Source organism: Lycorma delicatula, chromosome 1 (genome assembly GCF_047948215.1).
Source record: "Lycorma delicatula isolate Av1 chromosome 1, ASM4794821v1, whole genome shotgun sequence".
Classification (NCBI taxonomy): Eukaryota; Metazoa; Arthropoda; class Insecta; order Hemiptera; family Fulgoridae; genus Lycorma; species Lycorma delicatula.
The window spans coordinates 30,996,246-31,021,591 of record NC_134455.1 but is presented as its reverse complement, the minus strand read 5'-3'; the positions used below and the strand labels follow the sequence as shown (position 1 = coordinate 31,021,591).

The 25,346-nt window shown below is 33.0% G+C and overlaps 1 protein-coding gene across 1 annotated transcript in view; it reads left to right on the top strand.

The window, feature by feature from the left end:
• LOC142318071 (trypsin-like) overlaps window positions 1–25,346 on the top strand; it is a 78,611-nt gene that overhangs the window by 35,248 nt on the left and 18,017 nt on the right. Inside the window, exons 3-5 of the mRNA XM_075354593.1 lie at window positions 1,405–1,567; window positions 5,998–6,212; window positions 8,541–8,743. Of these exons, the coding sequence (XP_075210708.1) occupies window positions 1,405–1,567; window positions 5,998–6,212; window positions 8,541–8,743 (581 nt within the window). The remainder of the gene's footprint in view (window positions 1–1,404; window positions 1,568–5,997; window positions 6,213–8,540; window positions 8,744–25,346) is intronic.

Below are 25,346 nucleotides of genomic sequence, written 5' to 3'. Positions count from 1 at the left end.
TATATCTTTCTCCGATCACTCTTATTAACCCTATAGCATTCCTTGTTCCCTTCCCCCTTCTAAACCCAAACTGTTCTTCTCCAATTGATCTCTCTAGTCTTCCATAAAGTTACCTATTCAACACTCTTAGTAGTATCTTAGCTGCATGCGATATAAGGCCCTATATTCCTCACATTTCAATGTATTACTCTTCTTTTCAATTGAGACCATAATAATACTCACAAAATCTTCCAGCCAATTACCACTCTCATATATTAAATTACTCAGGCTTGTGATATCTCTAATTCCCCTTTCCCCTAAAACTTTCCATAGCTCAGCTGGTACTTCATTGACTCCGCATGCTTTTCTGTTCTTCATTTCCTTTTAGGCATTTTCTACCTCTCCCTCCATAATGTACTAACCTTTCTCCTCCTCACACACTTCCGATTCATCTTCAATTCCTAGGATTTCTGGTCTCTTATCTACTTTGTAAAGTCCTCCCACATATCGTTTCCATCTACCTAGAAGCTCGTTCTTCCCATCAACCACCTCCCCATCTTCTGTTGCTATTTCCATTCTAGTTTTTCCTTTTCCCTTTTTAAATACCAGTTCCATAACTACTCTACAAATCTCTTCAAACATCCATACCCTTTCCAATTTCTGAATATCTTCACACATCTCAGTCTACTTTAAGAATAAAGACATCTATTTCTTCTTGAGTGACGTAGTATATTATCAGACACGGATATTTATTTGCTGATTTATTACTGAATTCATTTACGATTCTATTTTATCATATTATAATCCTAAATAGGTATTTATTAGTACCTTCTTCATTATTATCTATTTATTCATTTATCAATTTGTCATTTCATTTAGTGAGCCATTTAGTGAGTAAAATATTTAAAATAACCTAATTTTATAAATGTTTTCCTCAAACTAGGAATGTAATAATGAGACTAAAATACTTCCTTTATTTATTTTTCGAAATAAATGGCTGCATACGTTTTTTTCTTGCTTTATCGTTTCCTTTGTAGTCAGAAAATAGACTTTTCTTTAATATCAAAATAAATTTTTGTTATCTAAAACTGTACTTCATATTTAAAATTTCAAATAATGAAGAATATTGTAATAAATAAATAATAAAGTAATAAGATCATTTATAAATAAATAAACAAAATAAATATAGTTAATTATAAACTGAAGTGAATTTTTAGAAAAACATGCGACCAAAACATTTATCAAATTCTAAAATGTCCATATTTACTTGTGTCTTTTTACGAATCGTAGCTGAAATTTTCGTAGTGCAATTGAACGTATTCTAATAAAATATAATAAAATCACATTTTTTAAATTTTATTTCTAAAAAAATGCATTTGTCAACAAAATATTATTAATGTAGTGTTATCATTTCTTCTATTATAGAATGTGGAATTGCGAATAAGGAAACCCGAATAGTTGGGGGTCAAGTAACATACGTCAATCAGTATCCATGGATGGCTCTTTTAATGTACAATAAGAGATTTTACTGCGGAGGATCTCTAATAAATAGTAGATATGTTCTCACCGCTGCACATTGTGTACATCAGTAAGTATTTAGTAAAAAATCTTTTTATATTTATGCCTGTTTTAGTCTTAAAACATAAATTTAATTATTTTATAGAAAAGAGAGTTGCATGAGTTAAGTGAGTGATAGATTGAGCTCTTGATTACAAAAAAGTAAGTCACGTAATACTTCAGCTCTATCTGTGAAATGATTTATTCTGTATAAATGAGAAAATAACATACTGCATTCTGATTGTAAAATGTAAATAAACAATAGTAAATTTGCCCATTAACTAACGCAATTAACTAAGAAAAACATATATACAGACGTAACTTTTTAATTAACACTTACCAAGTGAGCTGTTTTAAATTTTCTTTTAAAAAAAATCTTAAACAAAAAATTATTCATTAAAAAAAATTTTGAAAGTTCTAATTTCTTTAATTCTCAGTTACTGAAAGCTTTAATTAAATAAAGTTTGAAATGATATATATATTATTTTGTCGTCTTGAAAAATGATTGCAACTCGACTCTTATAAAGTTATAGATAATTATCATCCAATTGTAAAATATATAAATAATTCTTAAATGAAATTAAAAAATTAAATTATCACTAATAACAACGACTTTCAGCTTTCTTAAATACCTAAAGCGTATGAAAAACATTTAAATGTTATAAGAAATTTACGTTTTTATAATTTATAATATTTCTATTTTTTATTATAATAATATAATTAAACAATATTAATAGAATTAAATATTACATTATATTTTATAATACCGACTATATATTTATTTTTGTTTTCAGTCATTTGACTGGTTTGAAGCAGCTCTCCAAAACTCCCTATCTAGGGCCAGTGGTTTCATTTCAGTATACCCCCTACAACCCTAACAATTTGTTTTAAATATTTCAAACGTTGCCTGTCTGCACAATTTTTTCCTTCTACCTGACCGTCCAATATTAAAGTGACTATTCCATAATGCCTTAATATGTGGCCTATAAGGCCACCATTTGTCAGTTTATCCACCCATCTGATTTTTAACATTCTCCTATACCACCACATTTCAAAAGCTTCTAATCTTTTCTTCTCAAGTACTCCTATCTTCCAAGTTTCACTTCCATATACTCCAAACAAATACTTTCAAAAATGTTTTCTTGATGTTTAAATTAATTTTTGATGTAAACAAATTATATTTCTGATTAAAGGCTCGTTTCGTCTGTGCTATTCAGCATTTTATAACGCTCCTACTTCATCCATCTTTAGTAATTCTACTTCCTAAATAACAAAAGTCTTCTACTTCCATAATATCTTCTCTTCCTATTTTTACATTCAGTGGTCCATCTTCGTTATTTCTACATTTCATTAATTTCGTTTTGTTCTTATTTATTTTTATGCGGTAGATCTTGAGTAGGACTTCATCCATGCCGTTCATGGTTTCTTCTAAATCTTTTTTACTTTCAGCTATAACTACTATATCATCAGCAAATCGTAGCTTCTTTATCTTTTCACCTTGCACTGTTACTCCGGATCTAAATTGTTCTTTAACATCATTAACTGCTAGTTCTATGTAAAGATTAAAAATTAACAGGGATAGTGAACATCCTTGTCAGACTCCCTTTTTTATTATGGCTTCTTTCTTATTTTCTTCAATTATTATAGGTTCCTGTAAATGTTAGCAATTGTTTTTCTATCTCAGTATTTGAAATCTAATCTTTTTAAAATGCTGAACATTTTATTCCAGTCTACGTTATCGAATGCCTTTACTAGATCTATAAATCCCTAGTATGTTGGTTTGTTTTTCTTTAATCTTCTTACTACTATTAAGCACTAAAATTGCTTCCCTTGTTCCTATACTTTTCCTGAAACCAAATTGGTCTTCTCCTAACACTTCTTCCACTCTACTCTCAATTCTTCTGTACAGAATTCTAGTTAAGATTTTACATGCATGACTAGTTAAGCTAATTGTTCTATATTCTTCACATTTATCTGCTCCTGCTTTCTTTGGTATCATGACTATAACACTCTTTTTGAAGTCTGAAAGAACTACCACTTTTTCATAAATATTACACAAGTTTGTATAATCTATCTATCGCTTCCTCACCTGTACTGCACAGTAATTCTGCACATATCCTGTCTATTCCAGGAGCTTTCTGCCATTCAAATCTTTTAGTGCTCTCTTATATACAGTTCTCAGTGTTGTATTTCTCTTTTCATCCTCTTTGACTTCCTCTTCTTCCTCTATAACACCATTTTCTAATTCATTTCCTCCGTATAACTCTTCAATATATTCCACCCACTTAACTAGAAAAAGGTTAACTAGTATCGTTAACTTTTTCTTTCATATTATAAATCGGTGTACCATCTTTGAACACATAATTAGATTTTAATTTATGTACCCCAAAATTTTCCTTAACTTTCCTGTACGCTCCATCTATTTCACCAATGTTCATTTCTCTTTCCACTACTGAACACTTTTCTTTAATCCACTCTTCTTCTGCTAATTTGCACTTCCTGTTTATAGTACTTCTTAACTGTCGATAGTTCCTTTTACTTAATTCATCATTAGCATTCTTACATTTTCTACATTCATCCATCAGCTGCATTATATCCTGACATCTAAGATTTTCTACCAGTTCTCTTTGCTTCGCCTAAGTTCACACCTGCTGATTTAAGAATTTCCTTTTTAACATCCTCCCATTTTTCTTCTACATTTTCTACTTATCTTTTTTACTCAGACTTCTTTGGATGTCCTCCTCAAAAATCTTCTTTACCTCCTCTTCCTCAAGCTTCTCTAAATTCCACCAATTCACCTGACACCTTTCCTTCAGGTTTTTAAACTACAATCTACATTTCATTATCACTAAATTATGGTCAGTATCAATGTCTGCTCCACGATAAGCTTTGCAGTCAACGAGTTGATTTCTAAATCTTTGTTTAATCATGATATTATCTATCTGATGCCTTGTACTACCACCTAGTTTTTTCCATGTGTATATTCTTCTATTATGATTTTTAAACTAGGTGTTGGCAATTACTAAATTATACCTTGTGTAAAACTGTATTCCTCTTGCCCATTCCTTTCATTCCTTTTGCCCAGCCTATATTCACCCACAATATTTCCTTCCTTGCCTTTTCTAATGCTTTCATTCCAATCTCCAACTATTATTAAATTTTTATGTCCTTTTATGTGTTCAATTGCTTCATCAGTTTCTTCGTATACACACTCTACTTCATCATCATCATCATGGTACTTGCAGGCATATAGACGTTAACAATCGTTGTAGGCTTAGGCCTTGATTTTATCCTAATTACAATAATTCTATTGCTACGCATTTTGAAATAATCTACTCTCTCTCTTCCCTATCTTCTGGTTCATTATGAAACCTACTTCTGCCTGCCCTTTATTTGAAGCTGTGTTAATTATTTTAAAATCACCTGACCAAAAATCGTTTTCTCCTTCTCATCGAACCTCATCATTTCCTACTACATCTACATTTAATCTACCCATTCCCTCTTTAAATTTGGTAGCCTACCAACCTTTTTTAGACTTCTACCATTCCACGCTCCAACTCGTAGAATGTTATTTTTTAACTTTCTGGTGACCCCTTTCATAGTAATCCACACCCGGAGATTGGAACGGGGGACTGGTTTACCTCCAGAATATTTCACCAAGGCAGGAGCCTCCATCTTTGCTGTATGAAAATGTAGAGAGTTACATTTTCTTGGAAAAAAGCAGCTGTAGTTTTTCATTGCTTTCAGCTGCGCAGTACTCAGAAGATTGAGTGATGTTAATATGGCTGTTTAATTCCTCCTATTCTACGCCCTTAACAACTACTGAAAGAGCTGCTGCCCTCTTTCAGAAATCATTCCTTTGTCTGGCTCTGAACAGATACTTCTCCAATATGGCTGCACCTTCGGTCCAGCTACTCTGTATTACTGAGCATTCAAGTACCCTCACCATCGGCAAGGTCTCATGATTTGTAGCAATTATATATATAATTTATTAATTACTTACTAAAAGATACACACACGCCTATCGCTATCTGTCATGCTTGAACTTCGATTACCAAATACAAATGATAAAATTCTTTTAAATATTCATTTCTCAATGTATATCAAATCTTATCACATGATTAGCACTACCATAATAGAAAAATAAGCATTTTCTGTAAACTCTTAATTTAATGTACAATAATATTAAGTAAATTACTGTATTGGAACTTAATTCATATTTACTTGAAAAAGTTACTAATAAGTTTACGTTTTTGTCTATTACCTCAAAGTCTATTAATACTGATGAATGCGTATGAATGATCTGGTGCTTTTTTCACCATATTTTATATGGTAAAGAAATAAGTTCAAATTAAAAACACACAGACTTGCATTAAATAATATGATATTAAATATTTTAACTACTGAAAGTTTATTATTTCTAAAATAAATATTTGTCCATTTGACTTCTTTTTTGTTCAGGTTCAATAAAAAGAAGATATCCGTTAGACTACTAGAACACAACAGAGACGTCGACAATGAAACGGTGCATATTGATCGCAACATAAAACGTATAATTAAACACCCAGGTTATAGCGATCGTACGTTTAATAATGATATTGCTATTCTTCAGTTGGATGAAGATTTAGAACTTGAAGGATCACCCGGACTCCGACCGGTTTGTCTTCCACCGACCAGTAAGTCTTATATACTATATTTCAGTACCCCAGTTAACATAAATTTATTTGCTTTCTTTTGAGGAGCAGAAAATGTTAAATACAAAAACTGAAGTCTTGTAATTGTTATGTTGTAAATTAAAATATGAAGTGTATTTTTTGCAAACATATTAACAATTAAGAAAATTTTAATGCTTTAAAATTAGTTATCGAAACAGAAAGAAAGATGAAACGTGTGTATATATATATATAAATACATTTAGATGGTAACCTTAATCGTAATTTTTTTTTTTTGAGGTGAGTGATATGTTTAAAGTTTAAAATTAAAATAGAAATAGTATCTCAGTGATGTAATTTTCTGCCTTCAATCCGAAACAATTGTTTCACGCACTGATCTTCAAAACTAGATGAGTGAAACGAATACGTTTCCTCTAACAGAATACACATACAAATAGTTATTAAATATTTTTAATTTTCATTTAAAAAATTCACGCAAAAATAACAAAAATATTATTAACGAGGTAAAAATTTATAAATCAGAATAGTGATAATAATGTACCAGTATATTACAATTCAGAATGTGGATTATTAAACCAAATTTTCATTACTTGCTAGTCAAAAACAACATAAAAATTATTTTTAACACCTAGAATATTCATTTATAACATTGCTACCCATCACATTAATAAAAAATATAATTATTTTGGCGACAGAAATGAAATTATTAGAGTGAATGAAGGATGAAAAATAAATGTATACTATCGTATTTATATTACATTCTCAAAGGTGTAATTTAATAAAGTAATTAAAACATGTTAAACATAGAGAATATATATATAAATATGAGTATATACATATATAAAAATATTTGTGTGTTGTATGTACTGTGTTAATGACATAATAAGTTATATTAATTATTTTTGATGAATAAAAAAATATTAACACTAAGATTATGAAAATAAAATTGTGCAAAACGTATAGTAGACAATTGTTTACTGCAGTAAAATTTTAGTAAAATATCCAAATTAAATACGAGGTGTGTGAGAAAAGTAATGAGACTGACTTTTTACTTGACAAAGTTTTTATTTTATTCAAACAACAATATTATTCCCTTCAAAGTAGTTTTCCCTTGGGCAGCTATACACCGGCGGAATCGTTGTTCCCACTCCTGGTAGCAGCGCTGGAAGGCTTCAACTGGTAGAGCTTTTAACTGGTCGGTCACAGTCTTTTGAGTACTAAAATGACGTCCTTTTAAGACATGTTTCAATTTCGGGAAAAGGAAAAAGTCACAAGACTCAAATCAGGTGAATAGGGGGGTTGAGGAATCGTAGGAATGCGTTTTGAGGTCAGAAATTCCGTGATAGAAACGGCCGTGTGACACAGGGCATTGTAATGATGAAGCATCCACTTATTTGCAATGTCTGGTCTCACGCGAATCACTCTTTTCCTGAGCCTTTCAAGGACAGCTTTGTAAAACACTTGGTTGACAGTTTGTCCTGGGGGAACAAATTCTTTATGCACGATACCCCTACTGTCAATAAAGCAAATCAGCATGATTTTGATCTTTGATTTGCTCACTTGACATTTTTCCGGTCAAGGAGATGACGGAGTGTGCCACTCTTCGCTTTGACGCTTTGTTTCAGGATCGTACTCAAATATCCAGGATTCATCACCTGTGATCACACGATTGAAGAATTCTTGGTCATTGTCAATCCTCTCAAGAAGACACACGTTTCTTCGACTGTCCTTCTGTTCCGTTGTGAGATTTTTCGGCACAAACGTTTCGCAAGTCCAAATCGTTTGTCAAAATTTGATGTACGGTGAAAGCGTTTAAATTTAACTGTTCATTCATCATCCTTATTGTTAAACGACGGTCTGATCTCACAAGAACCCTCACACGCTCAACATTTTCGTCAGATTTAGAAGTTGAAGGTCTCCCTGAGCGAGGTTGATCTTCAACGTGTTCTCGCCCTTCCAAAAATGATTTGTGCCGGCGGAAAATTTGTGCTCTTGATAAGCAATGTTCCCCATAGACCTGTTTCAAATTTTCAAAGATCACACTTGCGGATGCCCCAAGTTTAAAAACACAACGTTGCTCTAAATTCCGATGCTCCATTTTCGTAACACACAAAAAAACACAACTTCATTGATGGCGCTGTCAAAAATAATGCGTTGGCTGAACGGAGTTGAAACTCGTACTGAGCATGTGGAAGGGATGAACAAACGGGTCTAGTACAGACCGGTAGATACAGCGTTGCTAGATCGCTCGCAGTGTTACCAATCTCATTACTTTTCTCACACACCTCGTACATTAATTATTTTTTTCTAAAATAAATATATTTCCTACAGAGAAAAGTTTCTCAGGAGAAGAAGGAGTAGTGACGGGATGGGGTGTCCGAAACGCAGGAGGTTCAACTTCTCCAACTTTAAATGAAGTAAGTGTTCCGATTTTATCTAACAAAGAGTGTAGGAATACATCCTACGGTGAAAAACGAATAACTGATAATATGCTGTGCGCAGGATATCCAGAAGGAAAAAAAGACTCATGCCAGGTACAGTTAATCTCTTTTTTTAGATAAAATTATGTTCTATTTCAGACATAAATATATAGCTAAGTGATCTAATATATATATATATATATATATGTATGCGCGCTTGTGTGTGTGTGTGTGTGTGTGCGCGCGCGCGCGCGCGTGCTTTGCTTCAGTTTCGATACGCAATAATTTAAGCGTTTGTCTTGACCTTTTTTCCACAATTAGTACACCCGTACTTATAATTGACTCCTTAAGTGGAACCATAAGTAATAAATAGTTTTATAAGCGCATGAAAGAGGGTTCTTAAGGACTTCCATAAGTCAGTCCATCAGAAAGGTTATCAGTACAGTAAACAATGTTTTTTAATTTCATTAGTAAAAGAACATATCTCCCTTCACTTCGTAGTCCATAAGAACAAAAAATAAACAAATAAATAATCAATAAAAACAAACAGATAATCAAGCGATAGTAAGTCAATAAACACATGCCAATGTACAAATTGACAATAACAAAACAACTTGTAGTTATAAATTAAAAAAAATGTAAATAAAAATAGAATTACTAGATATGGTAACTGCAAAATGTCTTATTCAGTAGCCCTAACTGACCCACATGGAGAAATTTCAACCTTCGAACATCCCCGCTGTTATCAAGCAGATTGATCGCTGAGTGATTGACTTGAATTTCATCGTTCTGTGTTAACCACGAGCCTCTGAAATTTACCTTTTTCAGAAAACGTTGTATGATATCTACGTTTACTATACTTTATTTTTTTATTGGTGTTACGGAGAAATAGATTTACGTACCCCCACAACTGGAGGAGTGTCGGACTCGCACGAGTTTGGCTAGATGTTATTATTAGAACTAATGTGGGCCCGCACCCTACCGACTAAAACTCTTATTTCACTGTTCCTCGCCACCCGGGGCCGGTTTTATAATTAAGCATAGCACAACCCCAGGGATGTCAAAGCAGGGAGGCTTGGGAATCCCACAGATTCATCATCGCCGCCCACCCGCGCAAGCACGGATAGATGACAACTACACTGAGAGCTGTCCCTCACCTCCCCACTTTCCATCTCCTGATTATGTCTCTGACAGCTGAACAGCAATCAAGTACTGTTCCTTCTTGGACTACTTATCTTCTTATTTTAACTGAATGATTGTAATTTAACTAGTGACTAGATAACACTATGACTAACTACTGCACTCACGTTGATTTGTTCTCACTTCCACCTCGCTGGCAATCTTCATTTAGGACATTCATACCACGCGCCGCTCGCTCAGGGGTTACTGGTGTCTCCCGGCTTCAATACCGCAGCCCACCCATGTAAACACGAACGAACTGCGAATCCACGAGGTCGAATCCACGAGATTCATAGTCGTAGGATAACTTTGTAAATCAGAACTTTATTGGAATATGTGAGGTGTAAGTTTCTCCGCAGAAGCCAGTGTAGTTCCCTATACTTCGCGTTCAGTTGTTTTCTTCTTACCTCACATGATACTTCCAGGTTAAACGCCGATCTAGGTACAGTCCTAGGTATCTCACACTCTCTGAGAGATCAAGCATGTTCACACAGGGGCAGTCACTCCTTCTCATGGCGAATGTGACGTGCTTCATTTATTCTGATTAACTTTAATCCTTCATTTTTTCTGCCACGCGTAGACAAAGTACAATGCCATTTGCAGATCCCGTAAGGCTAGTTCAGAGTCTTCGTTAACAGCAATGATAGCCGTGTCATCGACAAGTGTGGCGATAACACATTTCCAGGTTTGGATTTTTGCAGTGAATACAGCAAAGGCCCAGTACAGAGCCCTCTGGGACACTCGACCTAATGTCGAAGAAACTCGATAATTAATCATTACAGCTTACCTAAGAGAATCGTTCCTTAAGATAATTCCGTAAGACAAGCTAGTTGAGTTGGAAAGTTTTAATTTGAATTTATAGAGCAGACCAGGCAACCATACGTTGTCGAAGGCCTGTTGTATATCTAAGAATACCGCCGAGCAGAATTCTCTTTCCTCCAGATATCCACTAATGACCTTAACGACTCTATGGGTTTGATCGATGGTAGAGTGGCCGTACCTGAACCCAGATTGGTGGTCCGGAATTACTTCCCTTCCTCACGCCTAAGCCAAAACCGCCTAAGACTGCAAACTAATAGTTTTTCAAATAATTTAGATGTGACTAATCTAATAATGCTAATGTGCTCTAATGTGCTAATTGGTATGTAAGAAGAAACCTCGTGTGCAGGCTTCCCTAGTTTCAAAATCATTACCACCTGAATTACCTTCCATTCCGCTACGAACTAAGACGCTCCGCGTAGAACAGCGTGATCCTTAATATACGTGATTAAGGAGTAACATAATAAGCATTTTTTTTCATCGTTAAATAAAAACACTGGGCTTTCTTCAGTCGCCTTCCCTGATTGATTAACTGCAGTTACACGCTTGTAAAGATCGGTTTAATTGGAAACCTGACTGGCATTGGCCTCTCTAAGGTTTTATTCTCTAAGGTTTTAATCCCTTAAGGATATGTAAGGATCCGTAAGGATATGTCCCTACATTAAGACCTGCTTGGTTTGACTAGTTGGACCAAACAACTTCTCCATTAATTCTACTTCCGAATCAAAATCCGAACCCTTTGGACCCTGAGCCACCTTATCTCCTTAACTTCTCTTTCTTCAGCTTCCGTCTCCTTCTGTGGCATCTCGCGTTCCATTCTTCTGCACTTTATGTTGTGCTCAGCTTGCACTTTAGATTCGCGCATTTTTTTGTGTTTTCTCCCTACCGCTGCCTTTCTCCAGAGATACCCCGGAGAACGTGATCCTTCCTCCAACTCGGGTTCATTACTCATGCTAAGATGACAAATAAAACACTTGTTTGGACATTTAGCTTTTAGCTAAATGTCCAAACAGTAATCAAACAAAAAAAACTACTATAAACAGAACAACCAATCAACCTCCTTAACGTAAACAAAATAAATGAACCAACTAGGCAAACAAAGATGGCTACCGTTGATAGGCTGTAACTAACGAAAACAACGATACTAATAAACCACAACTAACTAAAATGAAATATAAGCTCAACGAACAAATCACTTATAGCAAAAGAACAAACAACAAAATCTTAAAAGAAAAACCCCTAAAATATTTAACAACTAGTAAACCACCACCCACAAACAAATAACACAGATAGTCTAGGCTATCCGAGCAACCAAACTAAATAATCTAAAAACAAACAAATATAACTGAAAACAATACAAACTAACTCAAAAACACAAACAACGAAACTTCTAATAAACGAAGAAACCAAACTGAACCATAAATAATCAAAGATTTAAAAATAATAAAACTTTACAGATCGGTGAGTCTGCTAGGAAGCTATTTTAAAAAGTGCCATTGCCCAATAACACCATCAGCCGCAGAATACAACTAATAGCAGAGGACCTCAAAAATCATTTAATTAAAAAGTTAGAAGGGAAAGGATTGGCTTGCAAGTGGACGAGGCCACAAATAATTAAAGTGATTGTCACTTTATTTGCTATGTACGGTTTATAAATGGTAATAACATTGTAGAAAACCTATTCTGTAAAAGTATTACTGCTAGTGCAAAGGCTCAAGACTACCGTACTGATGGTGCTTGTTCTGTGTCTGGATGTTGTGGAGATTTGCAGGCTTTTATTCGAAATAAAGCCATGAAATATTGTGGATCCACTGCGTTTTTCCTAGGAAAGAACTTCCATAAAAATATCTCAGTTCTACAATGAACCAGGTTTTAGAATATGGGGTGAATGTAGCAAACTTTATAAAAACTCGGCGGTTTGAAACTCGCGCCAAGATTTTTCAAAAGCCTATGTAACGAAATAAAATCCAAACATCTGTTTGTTGTATTACAGCACTAAACGATGGGTTGCTCGTGATAATGTGTTTCTAGTAGGTTTCACCTGCGATTAGAAATTTATGTTTTCTTAAAGAGGAGGAATACAACTACCGAACAATTTTTGAATCAAGATTTTTTTAGAAAAATTAGCATTTTTATGTGATACATTTTAAAAGCCGAATTCTTTGATTCTCTCCTGCAGAAAAGCAACGTGCATCTTTTAACGTTGTTAGAAAAAGGTTTAGCTTTTATGGAAAAATTAAGGGTATGGAAAAGAAAAATGAGTAAATAGAGGCAAAGAATGTTTCCTCTTCTTGAAACAGTTTTTGACCTCCAATGAAGTTGATTCCTCTCGAGGTATAAGATCTATTTTCAAGAACTTATCGGAGCTTATCACCTGCATTGACAAATATTTAAAAAAATGATAGTACCGATAAATTTACGTAAATTAAAGATTCATTGCCGCTGCTCCATCTCAATTTACTGCTGCAGAAAAAGTGAACTGATTAGTTGTCTTGTTACAAGACGTTGGAAACACAATTTAACAGTATGGGATTAAGTGAATCTTGGATGTCAAGATTAAAAAGACGACTATCCATTCCTAAGACGTAAAGCTTAAAGTATTTTATTTCCATTTGCGATTTCTTATTTAGGTGAAGCTGGGTTTCCGACAGCTGCTGTAATAAAATATAAATATCGTGTAAAAATCAATTTAGAGACGGAAATGCGGGGGGGGGGGGCTCTGGCGAGATTAACTCCACAGTTTGAAAAAATGTGTGGCGGTAAAAGGCTCATTCATCCAACTAATTATTATAAATAGAAAAATTTTTTAAATCACACTCTTTTATCTAAAATACGTTTTATTTTTTCTGTTAGCATAACCCTTGCAAAACGTTATTGGTAGTTTCAGAAAATGTACTTGTTAGAATTTGACATAGCGCGCCTTGAGAAAATCTGGATTCAACAAGAACGCCGAGACTTGAAAAAGTCTGGGAACCACTGGGTTAGTAATGGCAGTTATTTCGATGACGATTGTACAAAAATAATCGTCATCGAAATAAAAGATTACAGAAAACAGTAGAAATATAAATAATAATAACACACAAAAAAAATTAAAGGAACTAATACTTATTAATATATGGTTAAGCAGATGGTTTTACCTAACCGTTAACATTTGTACTAAAACTAATGTAATACTCGTCTATATCTCTGTATGAATGAACATGATCTAAAGGTTAAGTAATATTTTTTTTTACAAACACATGCTTGAATAGAATAATTAAGGGGCCTGTGCCCTGCACCTATTCTTACGAATAAATTAGAACAAAAAGTTAAACATTGTATCACTTACATTTTGAACTGAACGAATAGAATACTAACTCATGAATATGCTCTGCTGTTTAAAAGGAATAAGTTATTAAACAATGCAATTGAAACAATTCACTAATTGATAAAGAAGAAAATTGCTGGGTCACAGGACTCAAAAAAATTAAGAAGCTAAACCAGCATCATGACCCTACATTAGATTTTTCTTCTTTCCGCCTTAGATAGGTTATTGCGATCTGAAAGCAAAAATACTTCGATATCTTAAATTAGATTTTTTTCTCGGACGTGTTAAATTATGATGAAAGCGCAAATGTGTACGATGGTATAAAGCAAAGGTCCTCTTGTATTAGAGTTGTCTTAAACGTGAAATTCTTTAATTTAGTTCGCTTAAATGATAATTGAAGCTTCTTTAAAAAGGAGAAAAATTATTAATCAAGAAAAAAACTTTTCATACAGTATTAGTACTATTACAGTATGATATAATTGCACTGCGCGTTCATAAGACAAACAGTTCAATAAAAAGCATTAATTACGCAAATAATAATTATGTAAATATTGCATTCTTTCTTTTGATAAAGGAATTTTTTTTATATTTATAAAGCGGCCATAAAATTTGTAAGAAAAAAATATCATGCGTATTTCGAAAACGATGTAATGATTTCATCGTCGTTAACACTGTAAGAATCGTAAAAATTAAAATAATTATTTTTCCATAAACTTGTTTGTTCAGATTTCTAAATTAATTGACAACGGACTGCTTCTTGCCTGCAAATTTAACTGTTTCTTGAGTTGCCATTTTTTAACACAAAAAGCGCTTCATTCAAACTAAAGAGCACAGGGAACGGGAGAGATTCGGCTGCGCGTAGCCGCCCGACGTACTACTACATGGTCGCTCTGCGCCTGTAGCAGCTAAAATAAAAATGTAAGGACATACTACAAACAAACAACGCACCAGAGAGAAGATATATCAATTAATGTGTCTTTATTTTTTTTTTAATTTTGTTATATTTATTCTGTTTTGTAGTAGTAAAACCGCATGGAATGGAAATAAGTATTTTATTATCAAATAATGTAATATTATCAAATGCAGTATAATATTTTTTATTATATTGTATTTTAGTTGGTTTTAACAGGAATGTGCTAAATCTTGGAAAGTGTGAATGATGTATATCTGTAAATATTGCTCATTCACACCTACCGACAATATAGTCTAGCGGTACTTAATAAGGTGCAGACGGTACTGGTGGGTGAGTCGATAAAATAGCTCTCATCTCATTTACACTACTGTACATCAGTAACATGCAGGAATTGCATTGCAATAGGTGGTATACATTTGTTTAATGAGTGTGACTACTTATATTAGTCGCGTTACATCTGTCATTGAATTTAATGCATAATAATAGTCTGTTTCATAACAACAGACAGAAAGAGGTAGGGAAACATTATTTTTCTGCAAATTTATGAAATTTAATTTTGTTATTGAAATTCTTTCTCAAAAAACTGACAACTAAAAAAAATTTCCCTTCTCGACTATTTTTTTACATATTACTCAGTTCGTAATTTAGTAAAAAAATTGGTTAAATGGGGTCTTTTGCAAATACTTAAAAAAATATTAATCTATAACAAAATATTAAAGACTTTTTTTAATGTGTACAGTATTATTTGTAACATTTTTATTTATTACTGTGTGACAAAAAGTAAATATTGAGTTTTGCCGACATAAAGTTGTTGCATTTTTTTACCTTCGCATGAAAAAATAGGTTTTACTGATTATTCGGGATTTATTTAAAAAAATAAATTTTCAGAGAAATTATTTTCCCAGAGTTTTGCTTTTACTTATTATACTATTGCAACTTTGAAACTGCCTAGGATATACATAAAAAATCAGTAATTTCTTAAAAATTATTATTTTCTGGAATAATTTCGTTATGATGAATAATTTAATTTAAAACATAAAACTGCTCCGTAGTTTTAATATCAGTAAGTATGGAATAAGATGAAGATTATTATCTTAATATTTAATAATGATGATAACAAATAATAATTTTTAGAGAAAAATGAACATTTTTCAAATTCTGTTAAACTTGGAAATTTTTTTTTATAGTAGCATCATCGTTGGAATCAGTGACTAGTTTTAAAGTAAACTATTTTTTCTATTCTTAGCTAGTGCGCGGATCTATATGATAAATTTTGAGGGAAAATTTACTTCAGCCTTAGGCGAATATAAAATTTCACTTGAATTGTGAAATGCCATAAGGAATTCCTTTCATAGGAAATATGCGTTACCACCCTACCACTACGCCGATCGCCGTGGCGTAGTAGTAGCGTCTCGGCCTTTCATCCGTAGATTCTGTGTTCGAATCCCTGTCAAGGATGGCATTTTTCATACGCTACAAAATTCCATTTCCATATATCCCACGCACAAGCTTCAAGCTTATGTGGTGATATCAAGAAAAAAAACATATATCTGGTTTGTATATTTAAAACAATCTCCCAATTTCCCTGTGTAGTTTTTTCCAAAGAAGAAGTCAACTTCTCTGATTATCTTTTGATGTTTTATTTACAGATTGATTTGACAGAAATTTGGAAATGGATATAGAATAAATAGTCTGTCAGTGTTATTTTACATATTCAGTATAAGGGCTGAGTCCCGCAAGATGTTACTAAATGCGTATATGTTCCTGCGCACTACCGACTAAACCTCCACCCCTGGCTACCCACCCTTCCTGGCACAGCTGGTGTGCATTACCTCAGGAAAGGAGTAATATGCCCTCGCACACATTCAAACACCACACTCAACAGACACGGACCTCACACCCACAAGATACCAAACATCAGACTAAATCTTACCACACACTCCATAACATCCAATCATCACTCAGAAAACATACCTCACGTCGCACATACCATACATCACATCAAAGCCAGTCACATAAACAAACAACTCACAGAAAATCGAACACTATAGTAAACTTACTTCACGAGTCAACATTGGACGCGGGAGCAGAGTGCCCACAACCTCATCCCACCCACGGGATCCCCACACATACGGGAAACCCCCTAGGCTCTGAGCCGCGTGCCTGTCCGTTTCTGCACCCTCCAACGATCCCTTCTTCTACCCCTGCGAGACTTCTCCCTGACGTACAGCTCCTCCATAATCTTCCTAGCAAACCTTGCTACAGCCGTCCAGTTTTCCGCGCTTTCTAACATGATCTGCTGCAGTTTCTCTGAGAGGAACATTTCCCTTTTATCTATGGTGTCCAATATTTCCCTTTTCATATCCTCAAATCGGGGGGCAGCGAAAGAAGACGTGATATGCTGTCTCTTTCTCGTCTACACATACCGAACAACTAGTGGAGTGATCTAGCTTAAATCTAAAAAGATATTCTCTGAACCTCCCATGGCTCTCGTCGACATACACGGGACAGCTAGCGAAGTGATCTAGCTTAAATCTAAAAAGATATTCTCTGAACCCCCCATGGCCCGCTAGAAACTGTGTGAGAGACAGTAATCCAGCGAGTCATGGGCCCTCTCACACCAACTTCTCAGGTCCCCAATTATTCAGTGACCTCGACCTCTACCACTAGCGTCCTACCGCATCTACCATTCTCTCCTCATTTCTTCCTGATGGAGCTAGCCAATCTCCTTTTTCCGCAGTTTTTGACGTCCGTTGATCTTTAATCTTCTTTCTGCGTGTGATCTCCAGATTGACAGGTAATATTCTCTCTAACACTTCGACTAGTTCTCGAAAAACCGCGCGATATGCAGCTGTAATACGGAGGCAGCTCCTTCTGTGTATTGATTCGAAAGCACCCCTGTATATGCCGTATCTAATGACCCCTCCCCATATCTCGGGACCGTAAAGTAACGTGGAGTATATCACTCCAGACAGCAGCCTCCTCCTCTGCTGCCTCGGTCCCCCACAGTTCGGCAGTAATCTAGCAACCAAAGGCATGATCTCTTTTCAGCCTCCGAGCAGGCCGCCAAGACCTGGGTGCCGAAACGCATCCTGGTGTCCATCCATACTCCAAGATATTTTTTTCATAATATAATGTTGTTCATTATATAATTGAGTGCGACAAGCTTTTGCGTACGATGTTCTTGGAAAAGGGTAGGTTGTTTATTGATAACGAATCATGTAAAACAAAAGAATATTTAAACGTCACCAGATGTTTCTGGTGTTTTGGGATTCGGCCACGTAGTAAAATCGTATAAAGAAAATAAAGGGCTTTGTTTTCATTGTGGTAAAGAGTAATATTAAGTCAATGACTGTGAGTTGAAAAGAATGGGGTTCCTCCTACCTGCGCAAACTCTCTCCGTTCTCAAAAGCCGGCCGACCACGATTGTAAGTCAGAAGAATGTCCCGCGCCGGACCTTCTGAGTGATAGGATTGATATTTAGGGTTATTATAATTGTCTATGCTTTTGTTAGGGTTTTGTGCCTTGGTTTATTATTTTGTTTTTAGTTATTTTGCCGGTTTTCGATTTGTGTTTGGTTTTGTTAGGTTTGTTTTGCTTTTGTTTTTATGTGTATTGATTTATTTTATTAGTTTCAGGCGTTGATGTCTTTGATTTTGCTTTTGTGGGGTTTGATGGTTTTATTTTTGTTAGTTATATATTCTCCTGATTATTGTGGATTAACGTTAATGTTCAATTTGGTACTGTATTGTATGTTTTCATTTAGTGTTTTAATTTTGTCGGAGTTTAAACAGGTCAGAGAAGTAAGAGTTGATCTTATGCGTTTTGATAAGTTCTTTTTCTACTGGTTAATTTTAGATTTGTTTCAGGTTTATTTTAGGTTGGTTTTAGGTTTTTTGTTATTATTGGCTTAGTTTTTATTTCTGTATTTCCTGTTTTGGTTTGTTTCTGACATTTAATTTTTGCTTAGATTAGATTGTTGTACTGGTTGTTTGTTGTTGTCTTGTTTGTTTTATGTTTTGTGTTTCACAGGTTTTTGTTCTCGGATTGGCGTTTCGGATTTGTATGTTTTTTAGCGTTTCGCTAATTTGTATGTATATATGTGTGTGTGTGTGTGTGTGTGTGTGTGTGGGTGTGTGTGTGTGTGTGTGTGTGTGTGTGTGTGTGTGTGTGTGTGTGCGCGTATGTGTATGTGTATGTATGTATGTATGTATGTATGTATGTGTGTGTGTGTGTGTGTGTGTGTGTGTGTGTGTGTGTGTGTGTGTGTGTGTGTGTGTGTGTGTGTGTGTGTGTGTGTGTGTGTGAACGCATGCGTATGTTGACACCTCTTCCTAGATTATAAGTTCCGTTTTTTAGAGTTGAGGAACAGAGATTTTAGAACTGAGGCTTGTCTTCAATTGTAAACAAGAAAAAATTAGTTTTTTTTCTTCTCTAGTCGAGTTAATCATGGCAGATTTAAGGGAGATTGCCAGAGTTATTTTAAGATTTGATATAACCAAGGTCATCGCAGTATTTGCCCTTGTGGAATTTGATGACTAAGCACGAATAATACATAACCAATCGTTGTAAAACAGTCTAGCAATTAATAATCATAATTATATTACTATACTTTTTTTTATTATAATCAGAAATTATTTTTATGTTAATCTATTTTCACTCTTGCGAACAGATAATGTAATAATAAATTTCCCTCTCACTCTCTTTTTCTCTCTTCCTCTTTCTTTCTTTCGTGTTTTGTACCCGATATAATAACATCTTTAATCATCTGCTGAAGATATCTTAATGTTGTCCCATAGACTTTTAAAATAATAAGTAATAATACTTTTGGAAAAAAATCTTTGTAATATAACACCTAGTAATTTTCTATCCAAATCGGATAGATAAATTTTAATTATATAATATTCAGTCAAACGTAGTAATATCACGGGAATTACAAAGTAGCTTCAATAAATTATTGATAATTACTAAATACATCACAATTTTTTTTTATGATGATTAAAAAACGTTTACTGTAATATCTAGCAATCGTTTTGGTTACGCAAGAAAACTTATGTCGCCACAATCTAAGCTGTTTTCAACAAATATAGTCAAATTTCATATTAGGAGGTAATAAAAAAATAAATTTACAACCAACAGAAATAAAATTTTTATTTTAGACTCGGAGGAAAAATTAATAATTCATAGAAATAAAATTGTCTGTATACGCGTTGAACTAAATTTAATCAGTCCGGAACATAACATTGTTAACTTCATGATTAAAGATAATTTGTATATTTCATTTTTAATTTATTTCTGAAAAAAACCGCACTGGTGACCCATTTAACATTCTTTTAACGTAGTCTTGGAAGAAGTAATTTAAAACAGCAATAAAGCGAGTTAGATTGCTACACCGAACACTGATTTATAAATAGGAATAATTGGGACAGGAATACACTAGTCTCTTTCGACGCTTATCTAAATTCCAAATCCGAACTCTAAATTCTTGCGAAATCAAAAGTAAGTTTAAATATTATATATAAATATATATATGTATATATACTTCTATTTTACAAACAAAATGAAGATAATTTTGATTTTAAATGTTTAGTAAAATTAGGTGACAACCGGTTATATAACAAATTTTATTTACTGAATTTGTATATTGCATCCTGTGTAATATAACAAATTATTATTGATAATAATCAGTACAAGAGTACCGGAAAAACTTAATAAAAAAAACATTATGAAAAAATTAATGTTATAAAAATTAACAATGGTCTTATTAATTAACTTGTCCGGTTGTTATAATTTTGTCCTCTACTTATTTTTATTCTTATAAACTAATTAAGAAGCAGCTTTACTGTAAATGTAAGCAGCAGTTTAGACAATATAATTAATATAAAGTTAATCATATGAGTTATAGTTATGTTTTTGGAAGAGGGTAGTATTGCTCATCGTTCAACATCGATTACAGAACCGTCACCATAGAGATGTAAAGCAACTCAGACGAAAATAATACTTTCACAACTTTTTAGATTTATCTGCAGAAATGTTGAGTTTGTATGATGCGCTGAAGTAATCTAGTTACTTGTATTTTTATTTTGAAATATAAATAATAAAATTTCACAAAAATTTGTATTTTGTAGAATTATCTGAACACTCATTCTAAGTAAAATTTTAATTTTCTGTTTGTCTAAAAGACAAAAGATAAGGATGGATAAAATAAGGATGGTTAAAAGACATCACTTTATTTTTTTTAAATAAGGTGACACTGTAAATGTTTTATTTAGCTTCTTTTAAACAATATATATATATATCACAAATATATAAGCGGAAGTTGATTCTATTAAATTAAAATTAATTTTACCGGTGAAATACGAAAATATTATTTATTGTGCATAAAAATAAAAAACATGATGAAATGGTTCGAACCTTTAACTCTCTGTTTAATGTGGCTGTAAACGAAAATTTTTGCAAACTTATTTATTTTGCTTAGATTTATTCATACTTGCCGGATTATTTTTAATGCAGTCACAAGAGTAAAGAAAGAAGACGTTTTAAGAATTTAGCACTTTCAGAGCAGAAAAATTTATGCATTATCTAGTATTATTGAGTTTCATTGATTTTCCTAAGTAATATACTTACTTAGGATTATTGATTTAGTATTATTGATTTTCCTAAGAAGTAAGTGCGATGAAATTTTCTTCGTAAATGGAAAATAAAATCCTACTGAAGAAGAACTTGAGCTATCTAGAATTGGGAATGAAATACCAGATTTTCCTGTTGAAAATTACTTTTATACAAATTGCCAGTTTCTGACAAATATTTTTGGGAACTATTAATATGCGTTATTGTGATTATAATTATTGTTTTTTTAATTTGCTTACAAGATATAATTATAATTATTATAAAATAAAAATATAATATTATTTATTTATATCATTACCTTAAAAGGCCTATTTTGTATGGAGAAATCTGTACTAATTTACAAATAACACTGGTCAACATAAAATTTGGAACTGAAAAGGCAATAAGTATTCTATATAGTATTTTATATGCTGAATCTGAATATGTATTCCGAAATAACTCATTATGTAGTGTTCTTAAGTTACAACTACTTAAATTTATTTTTTCCATCATTCCTGAAACAAACAATAAAATAAGTTAGTAAGTTAGTATGTTTTGCTTATTCACATCTGATTTATATTGTGATGTATGCTGTGGACCTATATTTGATACATAATAGTTTAATGATGTCATTTAATGTCAAGCCTGACATGTATAGATATGTCAGAGTCAAGTAATGAGTAATTCAACGTGATGAAATTTTCTTCAGTATGAGTTCAGCTCCTGGTATGACTTACTGTGTTCTTTAGTTGTGGTAGAGGTTTTATCATATACATATTAAGATTGCTTCATAAGTGATGCCATAAATTGGGTGAAAGAGTTTTATGACAGATCAACGTTTGGTATTATATTATTGAACATCAAGATTTGTTAAGTTTTACGTGTGTGTGTGTGTGTTTCGCGCTGTGTTGTATGAAGTATTTTAAGTAATTAAATATTTATAAATTAAAGTATAGTTATTTTTATAATTATGTAAGTATTTCTGTAATATTTCAGTATACTTTCATTCATTAAAATATTTTGAATTTTACAATGAATTAAAATCGGACTTGTAAAATTCTCCAAATATTTTTTGTTACGTTTGCGGAGAATCCACCACGAAAAGTCAACAAACACCAGTATTGAATCTGTTTAAACTGCTTACAAACATTATTTTGACTGCCCCTTGGTAGATCAAGATAAATCCTGGGATCCATGTGCAGCATGCATCAAGTGCTACATTAAAATAACACAGTAATTGAAAGGAAAAAAGAGCATTTGCCTTTTGCCATACCTATTATTTAGCGAGAGCCTACTAACCATTATTATGACTCCTATTTTTGCTTAACAAATGTTATTAGTTTCAGTTCAAACAATAAAAGCATTATTGCATACCCGAAAGTAGTATAATATGTCCACATACGGCATCAATTCGACCTTTGACCCCATCAACAGAAAGCTAGAACATTCAAGGGAGACCACTCGTCCACAATTACTTCCTCATTTTAGTTAAATTTCCACGCTGAAAGAATGCATTCACTGAAAAATACATAGTAAAACACGGGTTTGGGAGGACCCCAAAAATTACAACAAAGAACCAATAATTTTTTTTAAAGGTCAAAGTGATGCCATATTTGGACGTATTTTTTCATGGGTTTATTCGAATGTATTAAAGAACGACTACTTTCAATGAAGAATATGTGTTCACGTTAATTTTCATATTTAAACAGTTGATTTACTGAAAAATTCATAGTAAAACATATGTTTTAATTGCAAACAGCATGATTAATTTTAAATTTATGATGACGATGTTGATGAATTATCATCATTACTTTCAGCGATATGAGTGTTTTATGATTTACCATTATTTAATGTATACAATGATCATTATTTACGGTTCAAACTTCAAAATCATTGATGGTTTTTATAATCTAACAGCATCTCAGCTAACGCTGTAAATTTTTAATGATGTTCTGCATCAATCAGTCATCATTACTTTCGAAAGCGGGTGTTGTAGATTTTTAATTTTTTATAATTGTGATAGCTAATTATTGACAGCTGATGTTATTTTATATATATTTTACATAATAGATGGGATTTGTCAAACATATCTTTCATTAAACAAAAAAAAAGGGCGTATCTCGAAATCGGTTCGTCCTAGACCAATTCTGATGTGATTTTGAAAGGCTTTACTGAAAGCGTACTTCGCGGTCACCCGGAACGATAGGTCCTAGTCCCATGCGTCTAGCGGCCACCGTTCTCCGAAATACTACGGCGAGCGAAATTCGCATATGTCAATTCACCTAAAACCCACTTTTCACCATGAATTTTTCAATAAATCTACTCCTTAATCTTGTAAATTTAAGAAAAACTATGATGAGGTTCTGCATCAATCGGTAATCATAACTTCCATTATACTTAAGATGGACACGCATGGTGAATCATTGCTGACCTGAAAGTGGTAAGGCTTCTCCTCGGTCTCCATGGTGGCTTTACAAAATATATGTGTTTCTTGTTTTTGTGGGATAGTTTGGCTACAGATAAACACTACGCAGTTAAAGACTGACTTTAAAGAAATCAAATTACCCCAGGAAAGAAAAATGTTATCAATATTCTCCTTTTCGAAACAGATCGTATTATTTTACCATCTCTACACACAAAAATAGGCCTGATGAAGAATTTTGTAAAAACATTAGATAAAGATGGAGACGGCTTTAAATATTTAGATGAGGTTTTTTCACAATTAAATGAAGCCAAATTAATAGAGGGAATATTCATCGGGCCACAAATAAGAAAATTAATTCCCGAAAATATATTTGACAGCAAACTGAATCCTAAAAAACTAGCAGCATGGAAGTCATTCAAAGATAACGTTACTGCTTTGTTCGAAACAAGAAGCTGAAAACCATGATCAGCTTATAAATGAACTCTTAGTGAACTACAAAAATTTAGGCTGCAGAATGTCATTGAAAATTCATCTTTAACGCACTCATTTGGGGTTTTTCCCTTTAAATTTGGGTGACATCAGCGACGAACAAGGAGAGGAAGGTTCTATCAAGATATACTGCAGATGGAACAGCGTTATCAAGACAGATGGGGGTGAATCTGTGATGAATACTACTGCTTCATCGTAAAAAAAAAAAAACTGCAATGAACACAAAAGGAAAATAAGATAAAAGAAATTAAGATAAACGTAAATATCTGCAAAATAAAGGTAGGATTTTTAATTGTAATTATTATTATTATTATTATTGTATTCTATTATTTAAGAAGTTTTTCAATATTTTAAAGGGTCATAACTAAAAATCTGAGGATGATGAAGAAAAATTGCTTTCATTTTAAGATTCAGCATAAAATATACATTTTAATTCACCTACTTTTATCTCAGTTCTAAATGATAATTATTTTTGTTGACCTTTGTTATATCTACCTAACTTCTTTTTTATGAGAATTTTGTAAAAAAATGCTAAATCTGAATTGATTCGAACCCAGAACCTTCTGGATGAGTATCAAAGATGATACTAATGTTAATAATATGATACTGTTTTAATAAAAAATTATTTATAAATTATAGTTATAGATTTGCAGTTCGTTCGATGCAAATACTTATTGCCAAAAATTATATAATATAGAGGTACCTGCTAAAGGTTGACGTACATCCTAGTAAAATTATTTTATAAAAGCACGAACACGGTACTGAAAAACCATCTAATATAACATTATTTTTTGCGTAATCGTATAGATTAAGAAAATTAAGATAATTGTACAAGTTTTCCTCCTTTCTATTATTAAAAATATATTATTAATTAAACACAATGATTATTAAAACCTGCGAGACAGTTTACTGTCTATACGATACCCATAAATAAGTGTTGCATGTGAGCGCAAGCGCGTGAAAGCATTAAAAGAAT